The sequence below is a fragment of the Buteo buteo genome, chromosome 3, assembly GCF_964188355.1.
Source record: "Buteo buteo chromosome 3, bButBut1.hap1.1, whole genome shotgun sequence".
Lineage (NCBI taxonomy): Eukaryota > Metazoa > Chordata > Aves > Accipitriformes > Accipitridae > Buteo > Buteo buteo.
This window is the reverse complement of record NC_134173.1, coordinates 21,463,988-21,485,525: the sequence shown is the minus strand read 5'-3', so window position 1 is coordinate 21,485,525 and position 21,538 is coordinate 21,463,988. Positions and strand designations below refer to the sequence as shown.

General features: G+C 40.5%; 1 protein-coding gene across 3 annotated transcripts in view; it reads left to right on the top strand.

Annotated features, from left to right (window-relative positions):
- ARHGAP28 (Rho GTPase activating protein 28) overlaps positions 1–21,538 on the top strand; it is a 76,161-nt gene that overhangs the window by 32,214 nt on the left and 22,409 nt on the right. For all 3 annotated transcript variants that reach the window (XM_075023031.1, XM_075023032.1, XM_075023033.1), the window contains 3 exons: positions 9,711–9,913; positions 14,190–14,407; positions 19,904–19,991. In XM_075023031.1, coding sequence (XP_074879132.1) covers positions 9,711–9,913; positions 14,190–14,407; positions 19,904–19,991 — 509 coding nt within the window. The remainder of the gene's footprint in view (positions 1–9,710; positions 9,914–14,189; positions 14,408–19,903; positions 19,992–21,538) is intronic.

Below are 21,538 nucleotides of genomic sequence, written 5' to 3'. Positions count from 1 at the left end.
TGGATGGAGAGAGGGGCTGGTGTGTGACTTCTTCTAATATGGAAATATGACGGTCAAATGCTGTCGGAGAAACATGGGAACACACCCATCAGCTGCAATCCCCATCCCTTGCCCTGTGTGTTAGGGCTCCCTGTGCTGTACTGTTATCACCTCCTCCCTGCACAGAGAGCCCTTATCAGCTTCCCTGCTTGCTCCACCTCTGTACGAGGTTCTCACCCAGCCCAGCAGCACTTGCTTTCTGGAAAATGAAAACGAAGGGAAAGAGGCAGGGTTCAGGGATGGCTGCAGACAGAGGGATGGAAAGGGAAATAGAGGCAGAGATGAGGCCTCACGTTGCCTTAAGTCATCCAGGATAAAGTTGCAGACTGTCCAGGAGATTGACAAGAGTTTCCATGTTGCTGTACTTTCCATCAATTTCTAGCTGATTTGTAACCATTTTTCTTCAGGTAAAAACAGGAACGTAGTGCTTTGAGATATTCTCCAAGATTCATCTACATTGCTTTATTCATTGCACATTCTTTACACTGCTTTATTAAGCAGTCTCATTAACAAAAGAACAGTCTATTCAGCAAATTTGGGACTCTTTCCAAAATAACTAACTCACACAGTCTTTACCAATGTGCTTGAGTGGCAAAAAATAGAATTCTGTGCACATCTTGATTTTTATTTGCTACAACATTTTCCAACAAATTTTTCATTCCTTCTGACTGATTCAGTATGCCACAAAGTACAATGCACCATGGAAAATACAAGCTGAGTGTTCAGGGTTGCCTGACAGCCAACCCAGAGATGCTGAGAAAAATCTAAATGGTCAGAAGTACATTTGCTCATGAAATTTTTGTGATTTGTAATAACTTCAACATTAGCAGTACCACAAAGAAGGATGTTCTGAATTTAAACATAAGGGATAAATAAAGCCTATGGGGTTGTAACAATTTATTACTATCTGAGAATCTGATCCAGGATTTTTACAGTGACAAAGTGAAAGTTGCTCCCAGCTCTGTCAAAAGATTTAAGAGTATCTTCACCACATAAGCAATTTTTTCAATAAAATAGCTTTAAAAGTTGTGTGTAGCTTAGCTTTATAGTTCAATGTGTTGCTTTACATTACTTCAGTCCAGTCCTGTGAATACTATTAAGCACAACGTTCAAAATGTCTTCTCATGAACTGCAAGGTAACCAATACCATTCATGACTAATTAGAGAGTTTACATATTCATATTTTGTAGCTCAACCGTTGCCTTCGATATACATTAAAAAACATTTAAAGGAAAACCCAATAACTCACAAAAATAAGTACTGCTTGTTTGCTTAGGTCCTGAAGCCTTTGAAAAAAGTGTAATGAGTGGCGTGGTGACATTTACTTAAAAGGGTGCATTAATTACAGGAAGGGAGAAAGTAACAGCTAGACTTCACCTCAAACTAAGCACAAAGAAAGCTTCAAAGACATATTGCATGACTTCGAGCTCTGGTGGAAAAATAAAACCTGATTAAGTAGAAGTTTGAATAAAAGTTAATAGAAAATAAGAAGTGATTAAAATCTGTGCTATAAAATAATTGAATATGCCTTTATGTAAATCTGATGGTGATGTACATGACTTTCATTAATATCTGATTTGTTCCTCCTCCTAGATGGTTGGTTACTTTACATGTTCACACTCTAGAAGTATCTGCCTCCCTTCATTGATTACGTCAGAAGCTTAAAGAGATTACACTTGCAATATATCTCATTGCATTAGATGCCTTCCAGTCGACAGCATGGTCCACTTCTTTATGTTGTTACCTTAATTCAACCAAAACGACTGAATTTGTCTTTTTATGTGCTTCAGAGAGAGAAAGTCCTACAAATATTGTGAGTTTCTTAATGATAATAATCATGCTGGTTGAAAGGATATCTCCTCTAGAATGATCTAAAATAAATATATGTTCTTCCACATTTGCCATATAAATGCAGGAAATGTTAGAGGCTGTACTGAAAGCTGTGGAAAGTTGCACCTCTTATGTTTCAGTGTTTCATCATGCCTGATGAGTATTTTAATATTTCTTTTTCTTTAGAAAATCTAGTTTGTGCTTCTAGAGCCAAAAGTCTTTTAACACTGTCCAGTTTACATCCCCTGTGGATTTTACGTGGTTTGCTCCTTTGCTCGTTGGATGATTCAAGCCTCATCAGAGCTCTCGAACCTGTGCATTTCCTGCAGTTTTAACTGTATCTTGTTGTGTTATAAATAATGAGCCTGGCTAAGTGTGAGTTGCTGGAAAAGGCTTATCAATTTTATTGTGGGAGAAGATTCTGGATTAGTCTGCACATTACTCTCTTTCTCCTAACCCCCTTGGTATTTGTAGTTGCACACGCGTGCATGCATAGTGGCCTGATGTACTCCAGTTGGCTTGAGACAATGCTGTCCCCAGGGAGTGCTTACAGGGCTGATGCTTACCTTAGAAGTGACACTGCCAGAGCAGTAGGCAGCAAAAGAGAAATACAGCATTTCCACTGCCTTTTGTGAGACCTTCCTCACTACTACAGATAGCTTTCTGAGGAGGGACTAGTGAATAGCATTAAACTTCGTGCAGTACCAGATTTTAGACAGGATCTAATGCATTTGTGCTTCCTCATCTCCTTTTCATTCATGTGACTCTGCTTGACCTTTGCTTGCTACTTTGGGTAAGACGCTAGGTAGCTGCTTGCACCAAGCTGCACAATGAAACGTGTCTGCCTCATGCTTACTGTGTGGCTTAACTAAGTAATTCATGCCAAGGACTGATAATGTCATAGTAGTAAATCCAGGGCTGCTATACATCTTGATTTCAAATTCAGTCCAGGTGGAATCTGAAGCACTTTATTTGGATTTTGGGGTGCTCAGCTACCTAGTGATGTCTCTGGGTGAGTGGCAGACAGCTGGAATTTTTGGAGGCATCTACTCAACATGAGTGGATAAATTGTATGGTGCATGCACAGTGAGCCCAGTGCTCCTGAAGGCCATCATCAGCTCTGAGGCATATGTACAGTGAACTGTCACATCCAGTGGGTTCAATGCTCAGACACAAATCATTTGTATTGTACATGCACAATAGATGAAACATTTCCTGGAAGCATGGGATTTCCTAAGCCCACAGTATATGGCCCATGTGCCTATGTTTCTTCCTGGAAAACTTCGGTCTGCCCTAGATATGTGGATTTTTTTCATATAAAAGCAATTGGACTTAAGCAAGCACCAACACAACAAAAGAATCTGTCACCTCTAACAATAAAAATGTGTTGGAAATGTTTAAGATGGTTAAACTGGCTGCTCACAACTAGCTTTTGCCTGCTGTGGGCCATGTCCAGATGCTTTTTATCTTAGCCATACCCATTGAAAATTACATCTAACATACTCTGTCATGATCTGCTCAAGTCCTTAAGTCTTCAGCATTCAAAACTAGCTTATCCTGCTTCCTCTTAATGTATATGAAAAGAATTCTTTTCCAATTCTCTTAAAAAAAAAGGGTTAACAGAACATACTCTTGTTAGTGTTAATCATTTGGGAATCCCTGCTGCCCTTTAGGAACAGCCTTGTTAGGAGAATGAAGACAAAATAGAGTCCCTTTCAGATTTTGACAGACGCATTGAAGGCATGTAGTGCACTGTCTCTGTTGCATCGGGCCAGCGCTGAAGTGATGTGATTGCCAGTGTGGAGGAGAGGTCTGGGTCATGTCCCCAGAGGTCACTGTTGCCAGCAGGCAATACCTAGAGCGTATATGCCCTGCACTCCCCTAGCTCAAAGGGTTTGATTGTGACAGCCCTCACACTGAAACACACAAACAGAGAGAGATTCTTCTGCAATCTCCATGCTCAGCCACAGAGCAGTCACAAAGTGGCCCTTGTTACAGATGGGGGGCTTCTGTACCAATTATGAAAAAGTTGCATGAGAGAGAGATGAAGAACCCAAGGTGAAATGCATTTTTAAATGCTGGCAGGTAACACTGGCATACAAACTCTACAGCTGAATCTCCTGACTCCTGTTAGTACCTTGATGAATTGCAGACTAGTTATAAATAAATAAATAAATGAAACTCTTTTAATTCCTTTAAATATTATAAGGGGTTTTTTTTTTAAGTCTTTAAATCTTAAGGCTCATTAAACAAGTCCTTTTAGTCCAAAAAATGTTTGTGGAGACAGAAAAGCATCTTTAGAAGTGAAATTAGCAGTTGACAGAAGCATGTTTTGTAGAATAGAGAGACATGCAAAGTACTGAATTCCTGTGTTTTCAAGTCTAGCCGACACAGTAAGGTGATAACAGCTTATTTTCAAACCCAGCTTTCTAACAAAGAGCAATGAGATTCATATGATTTTGGAGTTCTGCTAAGCAACAAGCTGAGAAAATTATTAATGAAATAAAATCCTATTCTGCTTCTCACTCAAATACTCTGTTACAAGGGAGTCTGGGTGACACCTCTGTGAAATCAATGAGCATGATAGGTTAAATATTTGCTATGCTAGATGTTAGAGAAAGAACAGGGAAACTTTAGAATTCACTGCCTATGACTTACCTAACATCTACAAGATAATCAGGAACAGCAGTGTGCAGATGGAGTTGGGGGGATATTGTCTGAGATATACCCCTCTCTGTGAGCAGAAGCCACCAAGCATGGAGAGAAGGAAACAAGCAGCCAGCAAACAGTGCTGGAACAGGGTGGCCAGGAAGGAACCAGAAGATGAGAGATTTGGGGCAAGAGTGAGCTGTCCACAAAAATAACTATTTCTAATTGCTGGACACTTCCTTTGCCTGGAATTTGTACACATTTTACAAAAAAAAAAAAAAAAAAGATAAAGACGGGCACATGACTGATTCCTAACAGTTTAGAACAGAGAAAAATATAGTTCTTAATAAAGAGGAATTTTATTTTTTTTTCTTTATCAATGCAAGCTACCACCCTCTGTTTTACATTTGAGAAAAGCTGAGCAGAGAGAGGGTAATTATTTTTTGTCAGAAGTTGGTGAATTGTTGTGATAAACTGAAGGATAGAAAGATCTGGGTACAGGAAACAACACTGTACTCTGCCACTGTTCTTTTTCAGGCACTACTGACTTCACTGGACTAGGTGGCTGTACTGATAGAATGATTGCAATATGAAAAGGTGGATCTCAGTCCTAAAATGACCAAAAGAATTGCTTCCTTCATCTTCCCCATACTTATAAATGTGACTAATTGTGGTGAAGCAGGTTCAGGACCTGCTGGATGAAATGAAGCATAATGAGCCACAAGAGTAAGATGACCTGCCTCTCTGTATAAACAAGGATTAAATGCTGGTTTTAACTACAAGATGGCTTTATTGCTCCTGTTTGTTTTATGGATTCATTACTTAATTAAACTGAAAACACAAGCCTGGCTTCATCATTAGTCAGCCTGTGAGCAGTCTTTAGGTGTCACCAAACCAGCTCTTCATATGGTTTGACAAACCTTCACTTGGGGGATAGGATAAGAATTGATTATTGGATTTGGCTTGGCTATCCTGAAATTGATGTGTGCTGTCAGACTCTGAACAGCACACTTCTGCACGATATATGGAACATAAAATATAGGTTTAGTAGGCCTGGTTTGCTATTGCATCTCATCAACATTATAAACGTACACCAGGGCAAAGCCAAACACAGTTGAATCAGCCTCTTTGCGCCCCATGGAAATACCTTACTTCTTTGCAAAATCTTTCCACAGAAAGCTTTCTACGTGATACCATCATATTTCTCCTTACTGGCACTATTTAACCCTTTCTTCTGTGACCAATATCCAGTAATAGAGGTATTCTTTGATAACATTGGCCATTGTAGTATACTTTTCCCTTCTTTCTTTTTCTTCTGTTTTTCAAGGGTTTGGGTTTGTGTCTGTGTGAGGGTTTTTTGTTGTTGTTGTTGTTGTTTTTTTTAAATCCACCCTGAAAACAATTTCAGCTCATTCAGTGGAGTCACTGTAATTTTTGCTCAGTGCTTTAAGGTTCGTCCTTCTCTCCCAGCATTTTCCATCTAGGAAGCTAGGATATGAGATCCCTCCTGTGTTTCATTTAGTCAGCCTTTCTGATTAGCTCACCACTGCCTGTGGGGGGGGGAGCAAATGAAAATGAGCATGAGTTTCATGATTACTACTTACCTAACAAGACTGGTTTTCAAATCTTCCTTAAGAACAACAGATCAGGCTCAGTGAAAACATTTTATTCTCATAAACTTCTCTACAGACACTGAGAAAAAGAGCAAACAAGCCAGAAAGCCTTGGGGGAAAATGTGTCAGGAACATAGATTTTCTGTTAGGAGAGTTTTTAGGTGACAGGCAACCTGGGCTTGTTGAGATATTTCTGAGACAGGCAGGCAGCTTGCTGAGTCAGTGCTCATTCAGTGTCCTTCAAGAATGAATTAAAAGCCATGAAGAATATGCTTTGCTTCCTCAGTAGGATTTTGGTGTTTTGTGGTTTTTTTCCCAAAACTGTTTTGAGCCGCTTTGGCTAGAGGAAATGGAGACAACTGTCATTATCACATAAAAGCAAGACCACTTCCTCCAGGACAAAAGCCACAGGTATATGGGTCAAAACAGCAGCTGGAAGTCTTTTCAAACATGTGAGCTTTTAATGGGCAGACTCAGAATAATTGCAGAAGGTTTGTACCAGACCACCTGGAAGCAAGCTTCAGCTGTTTACCAGTAAGGATAAAGCACCTCTGCCTAACCTTTCTTGTTACAGGAATTTTACACAGCTTGATTTAATCCGGGCTGAGATAACAAGCCTCATATATGAGGTTCTCAGGAGACTTCATTCAGCTGATTTTCCAAATGAGGTCTGTACTTTTAATATTGTTGTAAATGTACATTAATTACCTAGGAACCTTATATGTATTTGTTAAAGCTGGTTGTCACAGCAGTTGTTGCCATGCTACGTGGTCTGTTTTGCATTTAGCTTTTTGGTATGGTAATATTACAAAATCGCATACTCACTGTGGGGACAAAAGAAACAACCCGGCAAGCCTCTTTCTTCCTAATATGGTGAAATAAAAAGCCTTGGTTTGAGCTAGCTGAAGTGCTGATGGAGTCAAAGCTCAAGGATCATTCTGGTGTGGTGCACGAAGAGCACAAGGGTCATGGTCAAGATTCACACTGGGAGGGCAGGAAATGTTTAAATTCCCTGACCATGACTAAATGATGGGAGCTGGTGATGCTATCAGGGAAAAAGTCCTCTTCTCATCCCAGCATGTGTTTGATTCCAGACCGGCGAGAGCATTCCTTCCTATGATTGCTAGTGTGGGAGCTCTGGCTGTGCTATATAGCAGATTTAAGGACTTATTTTTCACAGAAGTGTGTACTAAGCAGGGATATCAATTGCTCAGTGGGCAGCAGCATGGTGGTCTCAGGCAGACCGCCGAGCTAAAGAGGAGGCTGGTGATGGACAGGCTGCGGCAGGAGGACGGACACCCACTGCACACCTGACACCAAGCCTTGGTGTCTCTCTCCGCTTGTACAGTGCCCGGTGAAAAGGGGCCCCAAATGCCTTTAGAGCACCAGGAAGTTTTGCCTTTTTCCTCATTTGTGTTAACTATCGCCTTTTAGACAAAAAAGCACAGCTTTTCACAGCAGTAAGCAATTGGCCGGCGGGAGCTGTTTCCCCATCCCCACCAGCTCCCAGCTGAAGAAATGAGGTTTTCTGGCTGCTTCTGCTGGTTAAAACCTCTGCTCAGAGACACTTGGTACAGTATTAACTCATGATATTGAAGTCCTGTGAGACTTGCTTCTTTTTTTCCTTGCTGATGCTGGGAAGAGAGGTAAGTGAATCCATAAAACAACAGAAGCTGACACGTCCGGATACATAATTCCAGTAATTATGATTTATCAGGTACCCCAATCATCTGAGGCTTTGCAAACAAAAGCCAGCTGAAAGGCTCATGTCTCCCTAGAGGGAGAGCTACATGGAAACCACTCAAATAGCTTTAACCACACTTGTGTCACAAATTCTGCTCAGATTTGGTGACTGTGGCTTGTTCTAATTAAAACAATAACAGCTTCAGAGCTATGTTTAAACACGAACAATTATTTGCTGTTTATGAGGAAAAAAAGGATAGAAACACTTGAAGATAGCACTTCTTTTCCTGGAGGACATGTGTCTCCACAGCACCGTAGTACATTTTCTTCTGCTGAAATATTGTCACCCATCAGAAAGCTTTGCTTCCCAGCAGCTGGCCAAGAGCACATGGGCAAGTTTGGCAGCTGAATCATCCGTATTACACCTCCCTGCATTCAAAAAGAGGCAAAGGCCCGAGCTTTGCCTTTTTAAAGCACTGATAATGTCCACAGCTGGATTTGTTGTACTCCATTGTTTCCACCACAGCTCCACAACCTGGGGCTCAGACCTAACCCAGGAGGAATTGCCTGGGACCACCCAGATGAAGCGAGGAGGCTCCAGGAGCCTCAAGGAAGGAGCCAGCCCTTTGCTGGTGAGGGAGGATGCAGCAGAGGCAGCAGCACAAAGGGGGAGAAGCATGTCCAGTTGGCTTTATTAAACAATATATTTTTTATACATCCATTACGAAAACTTTGACAAGGAGGGAAATACTGAAAAGGAAGTATCTTTTTTTTTAGTGGAATAAAAGTGATGCTTGGGGTTTTAAACAAAGGCCTGTTGGCAGGATGATGCCATAAAGAAAAGGAAGAGAAGGGGAAACTGCGTTTAAATTAATTCAGATAACTGAAGGCCAGAAGACCTTATGATAGAATTTTCCATTCATTCCTGTAGTCTAGCTCTCTGACATAACTGTGTTACCTCCTGACTCCTTTGAACAAATATTGTTGTGGTTATTATTAGTGTTTACTGTAACTACTGTAATTACACTTACAAAAGCTGCTTACAGTATTGCAGCCATAATAATGCAAAAGAGCAAAGTCAGACAAGACTTTCATGGTGGGTGTTTTATAAGATTTTGAATGGACTTGTATAACTGTCTTCAGTTGCAAGAATTTACAGTGGGAAAAGACAAGAACAAAGGACTAAGGGACAAACTCCTTGGTTTTGATTCAATCACTGTATTGAATCATCACTTGAAATTTGATTTTTAGTGAATCATAATTTTTTTTGAGCCTGTGATCAAAACCTTCTGGTTGGCCTAAAACATACTATTTCATTTGAAAGACAAATTTCGTTAAGATTTCTTCTATTTTAATTTAATTTAAGAAAAAATGAATTATTTTTAAAAGGGTTTTCAAATAAAAAGGTAATTATACTTCTGAATTAAAATATTTCAAGTTTTTCATTATTTTCTGGAGCCAAGATGAGCTTGTAAAATATTTCAAAGTTCCCAAGTCTGATTATTTTTCCCCTAAGAGGTTTGCACTGAAGCTTTTCAGCCAGTAAGCAAAACAGGAAGGGATAGAAAGAGAAACTGAGGCACAAAGAAGTTAAAGTACTTTTCCAGTGTCTCATTAGATGGATATCAGTGTTAGAAATAGAAATTGCATCTCCTGAGGTCCCCTCTAGGGTGTAAAACACTAAAGACATTAAAGAGAGAAAATAGTAGATGCAAAATAAATTTCCAGCCATAACTGTTATGAAGACCACCACAACTGTACATTTTGCCTCCAACATCTTGTTCCCTGCTCCCTGGTACAGTCACAGGTGAAGCCCTAGTTGTGTGCTCTGTCTGCATGGTACAAGTTAGCATGATAGAAAGAAATTTTTTTTTTTTCATCACTATCTCTTTTCAGAAAGTCTCTCCCTCGTTGTCGAAGAATTAACAGGATGCTTTCCAATGAGTCGGCAGCTCCTCCTGCATTCAGTCGCTCCAACTCGCAGGCCTCCATGGACAGCACCTCCATGGAAGACTTCTGGTGCGAAGTGGAGAGCATCAAGGAGAGCAGTGAAGATGGATCTGAAGAAGCAACGCTCCTGGAGTTCAAACCTGCTGACGGTGAGCACACAAACACCACTTCTTCCTCACACTTTGGCTTTGCCTCAGCTCTTTAGTCATGCCCTGATCTCCCTCCTCGTGTCACTCAGTATGAGTGAAAGTACTAGGCTGGGTCTATGATCATTGTAGCTCCAATTCTGAACATCACAGTCAATGTACGAGACATCACTGGGAAGAAACAATCATTCAGTCTGATTTATGCACTGGGGCTGGTAATTTACTTCTGAAGTAATTTTTTTTGCATTGATTTTATTTGTGCTTCAGGAGGACAGATATGGTGTAATTCAGAAGAGAGAGGCACTAAATGAAAACTTCATCTCCAGCATTAAACAAACTAAACCAAAACATATAAAAGAACCAAAAAGTTCATTTAGTATACTGGAATTTTCAATTTTCTGGCTTTTGACAGGATATAACACAGACATTATGAACGTCTTGAATCAGTTTTTATGTAGATATCATTTGGTGCTGTCAGAAATTTGATAACTGCCTGTTTCTCTGAGATTGCCTGATTCAGATATAATTCAAGGAGACACTAGAGATAAGTCTGACTATATAAGATGCCTACATCATTCAGACTCGTCAGTTGACAAAATTCATTCATCACTTCTACAAGTTATGCTGCAGGTATTAATACCTCATTCTCTTATGTTTTCCCCTCTCCTTTTTCATAATGTATTTGGAAAAACATGTAGTAGCCTGCACTAGCTTGATGCAATGCAGCTTTGTGTTAGATGATTTAATAACACCTAGAACAGCAGTCCTCATTTTTTTCCAGTTATGACCCCACTTAGAAATGCATTAAATTGTGCAACACAAAATACCAGGTGTTACTATAGAATCACACCAAATTTCTTTTGAGCTCATGACCCACTGATAACTGCTGCAACCCTTTTGTGGATCATGGCCACTAGTCTGGTAACTACTGATCTAGGGATAGATTTTGAAACAATGGTGTGTTCTTTCCATACAATTATTAACATGAGTGAGTATGTATTTTTCTTACCTTGCCATTGCAATGGGATATCATTAATTTTGCTACCAGGAAAAAGGGGGAAAAGGGTGAAAAAGTACTACGTTATTAAGCAACCAAATATGTAATCAGTCATGTTAAGTATCCCACACAGAAGTATCTAGCTCCAATCATGTACCGTTTCCATGGGGATCATCTCCCACTCACTAGTTCCCAGTAGGGCTCTCCTGGAAGCAAAAGGAGAAGACCTCTGTTCACCAGAAGTCTCGGTCTTCTATGAGGGTTATGGTCTGGAAGCTTAAACACCAACTGCACTTCTTTGTACTGGCCTGTGGTCTCAAATAAAAATAGATCAGGATGTAGCACTTTATGCTTATTGTTATGGGAAGGCAGAAAAGCAATCATCTGCCTCAATCAGTTTGACCTTATAGGGAAAATTCCTGTCTGATTATGCTGTCTAGCTTGGAGACCCCAGAAAGAGATTTTGAACCTCTCGGTGTCTCCATGCAATTGTCAGCATGAACTGGGTGTCCCTGACTTGTCTGCATGGTCAGAGAAATGTCACATATCTGTGAGTTACCAAGCTGGGTAAGTTAGTAGGACAAGGGAATACAGGACCCCATTTTCCATGTTCTCAGAAACTTTTCCATCAGTTTCACCACTGCTGAGCTAAATCATCACAACAGCGCAAACTCTGCTGCAGTCCCGTGTTACCCTTTGTCTGATTACACCTCATTACATTCCATTGATTTCTTGCCTCAGTCCTGAATTAAAAATGAGACTGCAAGGTAAAATGCAATACATCTCCACACTTCATTTACCTTCATACTGTTGTTTTAAACACATATATATTGCATACACCCACACAAAACCAGGCAGTGCTTGTCCTAGTTATTAACTTCAGGAATATATTCAGTCTGGGATTATAAATCTTGGAAATAATAGTGAGTTCTATTAAGCTCCTAATAGGATAATACTCCTTGACAAGGATCAAAACATTGAAAATCAATGTGGAAGTCCTCACAGCAAAATAAAAACAAATATTCATCACCCTTTTGAGATGTCTTTGGGAGGAAGAGATGCAGAATCCTTAAGAAGGAAGCCAAAGGGTGACAGCAGCCAGGCACTGATACTGTTGAAGCCACAATACTATTTTTTACCAGACTACATGTGCAAGGGGAATAGATCAGCACATTTACTCTGTTGATGTTAGTAACTATGGTCAAGAAAGAACAGAAGATCATATCAAGTGATACAAGGGAGGAAAATGTAGGGGAAGAGGAAGTCATGGGCTATTTAAGATGGCAGTGATGTGCAGAACTACTTTAAAGCTTGGTGTTACAAGGCGTGTATGCTGTGAGTTATTTGAAGTTATATCTGAAATCCAAAGAAAGGCAAACCTCTCTTCTAGCAATCTCTATGAAAAAAAGAGAATTACCAGCCAGAGGGAACCCTCTCGATTATCTGTCTTCTGGTAGAGCAGAATCAAACACAGTATCAAGACCCTGCTGTATAAATAGCTACCACTATAAAAATGTTTTGTAGAACAACATGTTTTTCTTTTAGCCCTTTTTTAAACCTATGTGTCATAAAATTTTGAGGGTTTTTTAATGCAGAAATTCCTTCTCTTTAAAAGTTTTACTCCTCCGGTTGTGGTCATTATTTTTTAGTCTATTGTTTGTGAGTGGTTGGAACAGGAAAAGAGCAAAAGCCAGAGAAAACAAGTCACAGGGGTGGCTGGTAAGCAGGCAGAATTTCATGTCTGCTTTACTATTTTTCATAGCATCATGAAAGCCAAATTTGATTAAAAACTAAATTCTTGGAAAGAATATGTCAGGACAAAAGCCAAAATTAATATAATTAAGAAACTGAAATGTGAATGGATGTGGCTAGAACAGCAGCAAACGGAAATGAAAAGAGACCTTGCTAGAAAGAAGAGTGAGGACAGCAGAAGAACCATTGGTTCAAAGCTTACAAAGAAGGGAAAGGAACAGCCTGTCATCCTATCCATGGATACAGAAAGGATCGGAGCGGGGACCAGCTGTTTCATGGGATGCAGGGCTGGTCACACCCCTGTCTAACACAGAGCAGGGGCTTTAGAAGCAAGTATTCTTGTAGAACTTTGTAAAGAGACAAGGCAGTTAACAATGAAGTCAGTGATGGCGCATGTGTAAGATGCTTTCACTTGTCCCTCTGGTCCAGTCCTGTAATTTTCTTTTTTGTGTATCTAACTGCCAAAGTGCAGCAAACCAGTATCTATTAATCTGCCTGCATTCTGATGTCAAGAAGAGGCAATAAATGGAGAGTGGAAATACCAACCTGCCATTAAGACCAGTGCTGGGAGAACAATAAGTGCATTGACTAGTTGTTTTATAGAACATGCTGCAAATTAATCCATTTCCTGTTTGACATGTTTATTTTAAACACCTCTTCTTCAGTCAAAGCTGGAGTGCAATACTCTCTTGTCTCAAGCAGCATATTGCTGAGCTAGGATTGTTCACAGAACTAAAATGAAGGCCCTCAAAATCTCCTATGTGAAGAGAGATTTTAAAAGATTATGACTGTTTACTTTAAAAAGCAGGCAGAAAAACGATGACAGCAAAATTTAAAATTACTAAATTATTTAGAGAAGGTAGTTTGGGAGCTTCTCCCTGTCCTGCAGTGACAGGGGATATTCGTTTAATGTAACAGGTAGCAAGCTGAAACCCTCTATTGACTTTGCATGGCAAGGTTTTTTTTTGGGGGGGAGTGCTGCAGGTGTGGCTCTGTGAGAAGATGCCAGAACCTTCCCCCGTGTCTGACAGAACCAGGAAAGAAAATGCTTTTTCACACAGTGCATAATCTCACTATGGAACCAGCTGCAGTGTTGAATGAGTTGAGAAACAGATATTGAACAGGATTCAAGAAGATGTTAGTCACTGATCAAGATATCAAGAAACGGTGGTGTGTAGAGTACTAGCCAGCCTTTAATTATTAGAAATCAAGATGATACCTAGCATGCAAGGATAGCTATTTTTGCATCTTCCACCCCTACCTGACTTCCTTGATACCTACTCCTACCTGACCCTTGCTCTTTAGTGAGCAGCTCTGGCTCTTAATTTTTTGTTCAAAACAGGCTATTGGACTAGGTGCACATCATGCTTCTCTCAGTATGGCATCTTCACTAGGTGTCTGATTATCTAGATTGGAAGTGAAGTCTTCTCCAGGTAAAGGCTAAGGCAGCGGTCCACCATGCCACCTCCCGTCCTTCAGGTCCCTCTCCCTCCCTTGCCAGGCCTGGTAACATGCTCTCTTCCTCTGCAGAAGGCGAGCTGGAGGCAGAATGGCTGCAAGATGTAGGCTTATCTACGTTGATCTCCGGAGCTGAAGAGGAGGATGGCCAAGCCCTGCTGTCCACTCTGACACGAACTCAAGCTGCCGCCGTACAGAAGAGGTACAACACCTACACTCAGACCCTGAGGAAGAAGAACAAGCACACAGTCCGGGATGTGCGAGACATCTTTGGCACCAATGACTCTGCTGTAAGTAGCCAATGCATCCTAGAGAATGCTTTTGAGCTTAATTTTTATGCATTTTGCAAGTAACTCATCAAAGCTTCTACCAGACAGGAACCCCTTTTTGCTGACAATGTACAGCCAGCCAGTAGCAGTTCCTGACACTAAGCTCAGACTTTTTATGCTGTATTTACTACATTTTGAGAGAAAAGGAAGAAACAAAATAAAATAGATGGTGCACAGTGTTGCAACTAACCTATAACATAATGTCATATCTGTTGCCAGCCTTGCTCCTGCAATCTCCTATCAAGACTAACATTCACTCCTTTATTTTTTGGGAAATTGGTGAGTTACTCTTGGCAGCTATTCAGATTTTTGCTGGCTTCTGGGGACACTTGCTATTTACACAGCAGTCTCAGCGGTGAAGTAAAACTTCTCTAATGAAGCAACTGGGGTTCAAATATGCATAAGCAGTTAAACACCTGCCAGCATGATTGCAACTGGTACACTGGCAGTTACATTTCACTTACACAGCAAATGAAAATCTATTAACTGTTCATTTGCTTCATGGCTTCAGCAATGAGCATTACATCTGGTGGTTTCATCCACTGTTCCCTGAGGATAGCTCTGAATGCCCCAATTCCTATCCCTACACATTTTGATTGTGGTGAATGCAGTCAACTGTGTGAGTTTAGTCTAATGCTCAAAGCAACATGCATGACTTTACATATGTCACTTGTGATATCTTAAATGGGAGTTGCCAATAAGCTCAAAAGCTTACCTTTGAAATTAATATTAAAGTCCTTGCCATTACAAAACTCCAAGAAACTATTTTTCATTACGAAATTGCTTTGTCCTTTTCTATTTGTCCTACCTTTTCCTTAAGGCTTGGCATCCTGGATGAATTTAAAACAAAAAATTGGGAAACAAAATTGTAGCTGCATAGTTATATTAAAATTACAAAGATGTAATGGTTGAGGAGTTAGCTTTTCTCCAGTTTAAGTATCTGGGCTCTTTTGAGCCTCCTGCACATACCCCACAAATATATCCAGAAGCATCCAGTAGTTTCCTGTGGGCAGACTTTCTTGCATGAGAAATCATCGGACATACTTACACAAACATTAAAAATTCTTATGGCACTTCTTACTAGATTAGCACACTTCCCCTGATTCAAGTGTCTGTAAACCTTTATGTGTTTGAAATCTTAAAAAATTATGATAAAGCTTAAGTTTCCTAATAAATTTAAATCAGCCAAAAAATGTTGTACCCAGTCTCTCAGATGGGCACATTATTGATCTGGTTTTGACCTGCTTATTTTTCACCCCTGTTTCTCACTTGCTAAAGGAATCAGGAACTTCAGAGCCATTACCCTTCAAATCACTGTTTTACCTCCACTAAAATTCAGCTCACTTACTAGTTCTGCATGGTGAAATTCTGAAAGATAAGACCAAATAGGTAATTAGGACCTCTAATTCTTCTTCCCACAAAAATATGCAGTTCTGCAGGGTGCTTACCTAAATGTTAATCTCAGATGCACAAATACAGCTGCAGAGCACACCATCACATCCCTCCAATGGACTGTGAAAGAGATTGTATTTCTAAAAGCCTGCAAGATTCCCAACACCCTTTTGGCATTCCCATTGACCATTGCTCCTATCTCTGCTGCTTATTATGGGATTTAGAAACTTTATTCTAATTACCAGCTTCTCAGGGCTAAACATACTGCAGGGGGACTTGTGCCCTGACCTGAGGGTTTCCCTAGCAGTCATTTGTAAGGGGGTATCAGCTGAAGCAGTCCATCACACTCAGCTGCCTTTTGGGGCATGGCACTACAGCTGTCGATGAATCTTTGTGATGAATCAGTTTGGCAAAGTGATCTGCATTAAAAACAACCCAGCCAAAAAAGAAGATCAACAGGGGACAGGGAAGGGCAAATCTTTTCAGCACAGCTGCTGGAGAGGCTGGTGAAAAGACTGCTTGAAATGATATGCAGGAGTTTTGCTTTCCCACCCTGCTATTTAGTTGGGAAGGGAAGAAGTAAACATGTTGCAAACAGCAAAACAGCTCTAATTGTTTCACATAAGTCTATAATCCTCCCCATTAGCAGGATGGATTTACCCTTCTTCACAACAACCTAGGCATTGCAAGAGCCTAGAGGGATGGGTCACAGGATGGATTACTCTCTTCTGTGGCTAATGATGACAGAAAAGGTGATTAGCTCACTAGGGTCACCTGAGATGAGATTTAGGGGACACTGAAGAGGCATAAATAGTTGTGATCTGAGATGGGGGGAAGAGAGATTTGCCCTAGTTTCTTCTCTCTGTTCTGAAAAAAACCTGCTTGATAGATGTTTCGCTATTACTGCCTGCTGACCAGCCTCTCTGTGGGTCAACATAGAGTCAATGGTGCTTTTTCCCTTACTCTGCCTTGGGGTCCATCCCCCTCACTGCAGGAGTGTTCCCTCAACAGCTCAAGTAGACTGAAATAAAAGGAAATTAAGCCATATTTCCTTTTTTTTATTTGGTGGTGTTTGTTGGGTTTTTTTTCCTGTTGCCCACCTTGGAAAGGTGCTATGATCCCTGGGGGCAAAATGCAGCATGTGCAGTACCTCGCCCCTCTGAGAGTGATGCCTTGGTGGAGCAGCCTGCCCCAGCTGAGGTATCTCTGCTCTGCTTCAGACAGGCTCAACTGATAGCCACGCTACCAAGATTTAAATTGGATGGTTTATTAATCACAGTGGCCTGATTTTCCTTACTGCTGGTACCCTGCTGCTTCCATCAGAAGCTATTGGCTCTGCTAGTGCTCAAAGCCTAGAAAAATCAACAGCAGAATACAAATGAGGGGGGGGAACATTGATTTTGTTATTGGAGGGAGGAAATGAAGTATCATGCTCATTAACAGCCCAACCCTGTATGTTGTGATCAGCTAAAACTCCACAAGAGTTTTAGGAGCATTTTACTTAGGAGCATTTTTAATGCATGAGAAAATCATGTCCTAATTAAAGAAGAATCACTAACTAACCTACAGCTATTTGCATGAAAAGGCACTTGTGATGACAGTGCTTGGAAATATTAATATATCCAAAGCATGGGCAACTTGTGTCCTGGGAAGAGATATAAGGCTATCCTCCTTTGCCTTTATTTCCCTCGGCTGCAGGGCTGACAATAGATTTTGTTCGCTTTGGTGCTCCAGTAATTTGTTTTTACATCTTCCACAATGCGGGTAGCTGCTAAAGAACTATCATCTACCTCATCTCTATCTTTTCCTTGCTTTTCTGGTTTCCTCTTCCTATTGGAAACTCCTGTGTACCTTGTGCCAGTAACCACTGGGCTCATTTTTAGTATCGAATAATGAGAACCATCTAATGAATCACTTTCAGTCAGAAATCAGGATATGAGAAGTCTTGCCTTCGCTGGAGCACCAGCCATTTACTAAAGAAATAATCTGGATCTTTAAAATTCATGCATTAAAAAGGTTTTATTCCCAGTCTTCCCTTTCTTTTTTTTCATATTATCCTAAGATTTTTTAAAAAAAAGGGGGGGGGTGTTCGTCCTGTTTAGAAGAGACTTTCACAAAAGAGACATAGATTTGGCTTCTTTATACACTCTCACTGTGGAGGCTGGGAAATGAGACCAAGAATATGACATTTTTGGGTAGCCCTGATATTGTACACCTCACGTTATTCAGTTGCCACAAGCTACAGCAGCCTGCAGGCTGTTGCAAGCACTGCTGGGTGCGAAGCAGAGTTGTGGTGTCAGCTTCCCTCTGCTAGCTCCACTGTGCTTAGCCAAACCTGGTTACTGCAGCTGCTTCACTATTGATTTCACCTATGTAATAAGGCTGGAAGGATTTTTTTTTCTTAATAAACTTGATTCACTGTAAGTCTATTCTGAATACTGTTCTCAGGGTCAGACATTTTGAGCAGTGAAAGTAGATGAGCCATTTGATAATGTTTACCATTAATTTCTCCATCTGGATCTTAAGCAGCAGAGTAACTACTTTATGTTTGATTTTCCCAAATTGCTGAGGCAAATTTAACTATCCTCTCCACTTCCATTCTCCCACCTGAAATTTATAACGCTTTTTTATGGCCTAACACCTTTTGTGTAAATGTTATGGGATTTTATCATAAAAGCATCCTACAGTTCTCCTTTTAGAAAAAATCAATGGTCCTTACAGTCTTCTGGCAAAGGAAGTCCATGTGACTCAAATCCTGTTTGCTACCAAGTTTGCGGGCCATTGAGTGGACTCTCTCAGGAGAGATTTTAATTCATGTTACATTTGACTTTGTTACCCAAATTTCTCAGAGCATAAGACTGAATAAAACAACTGCAAGATTATTTCAGGCTTCCAGTTGGAAGAGCTGCCTCTCTTTTAAATATCTGACATTTTTTAGCAGTCTGAGTGCTGCTCCTGTGCATTGGCTACAAATGGGGAAGATAAAATTTCTGCCCTGAGGCATTGCTGCCTGTTGATGATAAATAACTGATTTAGTAACTTAAAGAGCTGCTGTTGTAGGATCATCGGGGCCCTCAGCTGCAGGTTCAGCTGGAAAGCTAGGGCTGCTCCATCAGGCTCAAGGGGGGTGACACAACAGGTTTGAGAAAGGGGGGGGCTCCAAGGGCTCTCAGCAGGGTGAAAAGGAAAGCAGAAAAAATGCCAGACTGGTTTGGGACATTGTAGTTATTTTCGCTGAGTACCCTTCAGAGCATTTTTTAAATTCCTGACTGTTTTCTTACCCAAGAACATGCAGATGAGCTGCTACTGCCCTGTGTACACACAAACACTCAGATTTGTCTTTATGAGTCCCAAAACTGCTGAGAACAGGGGCAAAACTCCACTGCCAAGAAGAGGCGACAGTGCTTGAAAGTCACCCCCTGGGTTTCCAAGGCCCTTCTCTGCTGTACACACACTTCCCCCATTTTTACACAGTTCAGAATGATTTCTGGAGCAGAAAGAATTGAATCTGAATATAGAAAAGGTCTTTTTTTCCCTAAAACTGTTTTTGCAGTTCAGATAAAGTGTTAGTGTATAACCTATGGGAGGACATCTGTCCATTAATAATTTGCTGGTGCCCAAATCCTGAAAGGCAATGAACAGCCTGATTTCTGACAGGGGCTTGGGAGCTGTGGATATTCAACATGTGTCAGAGAGTCCTCAGAAAGATTTGTGGCCAAAATGATTAAAAGCAGGGTGGATTACAATTTGACGAAGACCTTTTGCTTAGTACAATTATGTGTAGCAATTTACTTAGCTAATTTCAGTCATCATAGGGGACAGGACTCATTAGCTACAGTGAGCTGCAATATTACTGACCTCGACATGATCCAAATCTGTGCAGCCTGGGGGAGATTAATTCTCAGTCTTGGCTATGAAAAATGTACTTTAGCAAATCACAACAGGTTGTTTAAACTTGGCAAAAGAGTGTAAGCAGAGAATGATACGCTGTTGCTTGAACTGTAGCAGTTTCTGTCCATAGACTTTACCTTCACTGCAGTCTGATCATTTTTCCTTGCCTATCAGCCCACATTTGAGACAGTTCCAGTGTCACCAGTTCCTTCTAATGGCATCCAGCTTCCTGGGCAGAAGCCAGTTTGGAAATCAGTTAGCTGTGAGTATGCCAACATGTAACCAGTGTTCACTTCCTCCTAGGAAAATGATAGACAGATCCTTTTGTGGTTCAGAGGTTAGTCCCCTCTTTCATGTTGGGGCCATGCTGCATATATTTCCTTAAAATCATTGTCAGCTTATTGTCATGCAGGAACCAAAGTTTCCCATTCAAGACTGGTGTTGTACAGACACAGACTGCTGCCCTTGAGGCATCAGTATCTAAAAAGTACTGATCGTTGCAAGGCTGGGAATGTAAAAATAACTTCTAAACAATACGGTGCAGAATTTGTCCAAAATATGTCAGCAGTGTATTTTCTTGTTGCAAATCATGACAAGAAAGATGCATATTTCCTTCACATTTCTTCTCCAGTACTGCAGAAACTCTAGTATTAGAAATTTATCATTTTTCTGGTTCTGCCCTATTATTCTGATCTACTAATGGTGTTGTTTTGGCCATCCCTTAAACACTTTTCCCTGACAGTGACTGGCAGCACCAATGAAAATGATAGCTCTGCTCTACTCAGTGTCTGGATACCTGTCAGCAGCCTTCCATGGGAATGTCCATCTTTTATTTTGAAAGCTCTTCCCATCACAATTGTTCAGGGCTTAAGTAAAGGGATATTAATACCCAAGTTTCTAAATTAGCCCCTTAGATGTTTACCTCTGGATATAGTGCCACAGACATTTTCCTTGGTTGCAAAAGCTGCTCTGCTGATACCTCTGCTCTATAAGCAGTTGTACTAGAACAGATGGGGAACCAAATGGACAGGGGTACCATGGACAGTCTGCGGTCCCAAGTCCAAGAGTGGAAAGAGAGATGGAAAACATCCTAAATGGCTTGGCCATTGTGTAACATCTAAGGCCACACTTTAGAAGCCAGAAGCCACTTAATAACACACACAGGCTTTTCATACCAGACTTGCAAAACAAAGGGTATTGCAAAAAATGTTTAAGTCCCTGTATCTGTAAATGCAATGATTCAAAAATCATGGGGCATGCACATGTTTATAAAACATGTAATGCTTTTTAATTCACTTTCTGATTTCCATGGCTTTTGAATGCACTTGGGTCATGTTAGTAAACTCTTCTCTGCAGTCCTGGGGGCTGAAATTTTACTTCACTTCCAATGAAAATTACGATTCTGTTCCAATTGCGTGAGTCTAGGAGCTGGACCTTAAGGGAAACCTACAAATTGTCCTGAGATGTGAGAGATCAGTTATGAAAGTCTGCAGCACTGGAACTCATGTATGTTATCACACTTTGGACTCCATGACAATAGGATATTTCTGTACTTGATTGTATTGATTTAAAAAATTTTCCTCTGGCATCCAATAATTTCAGGAGGTGACTAAATTTTAGAGTAGAGCAATAAGTCATTTCACAATATCTACCAGAAATTACAGTAGATATAGTGTTTTTCAAACTGGAAGATCGTACACTGTGTCCTGTTTTGGTGCTACACACCTAAACCAGCAACTGTGAGAAATACATGTATGTGAGCATATAAAATATATATACAATGTCTTATGATTGTAAATAAGTCAACAG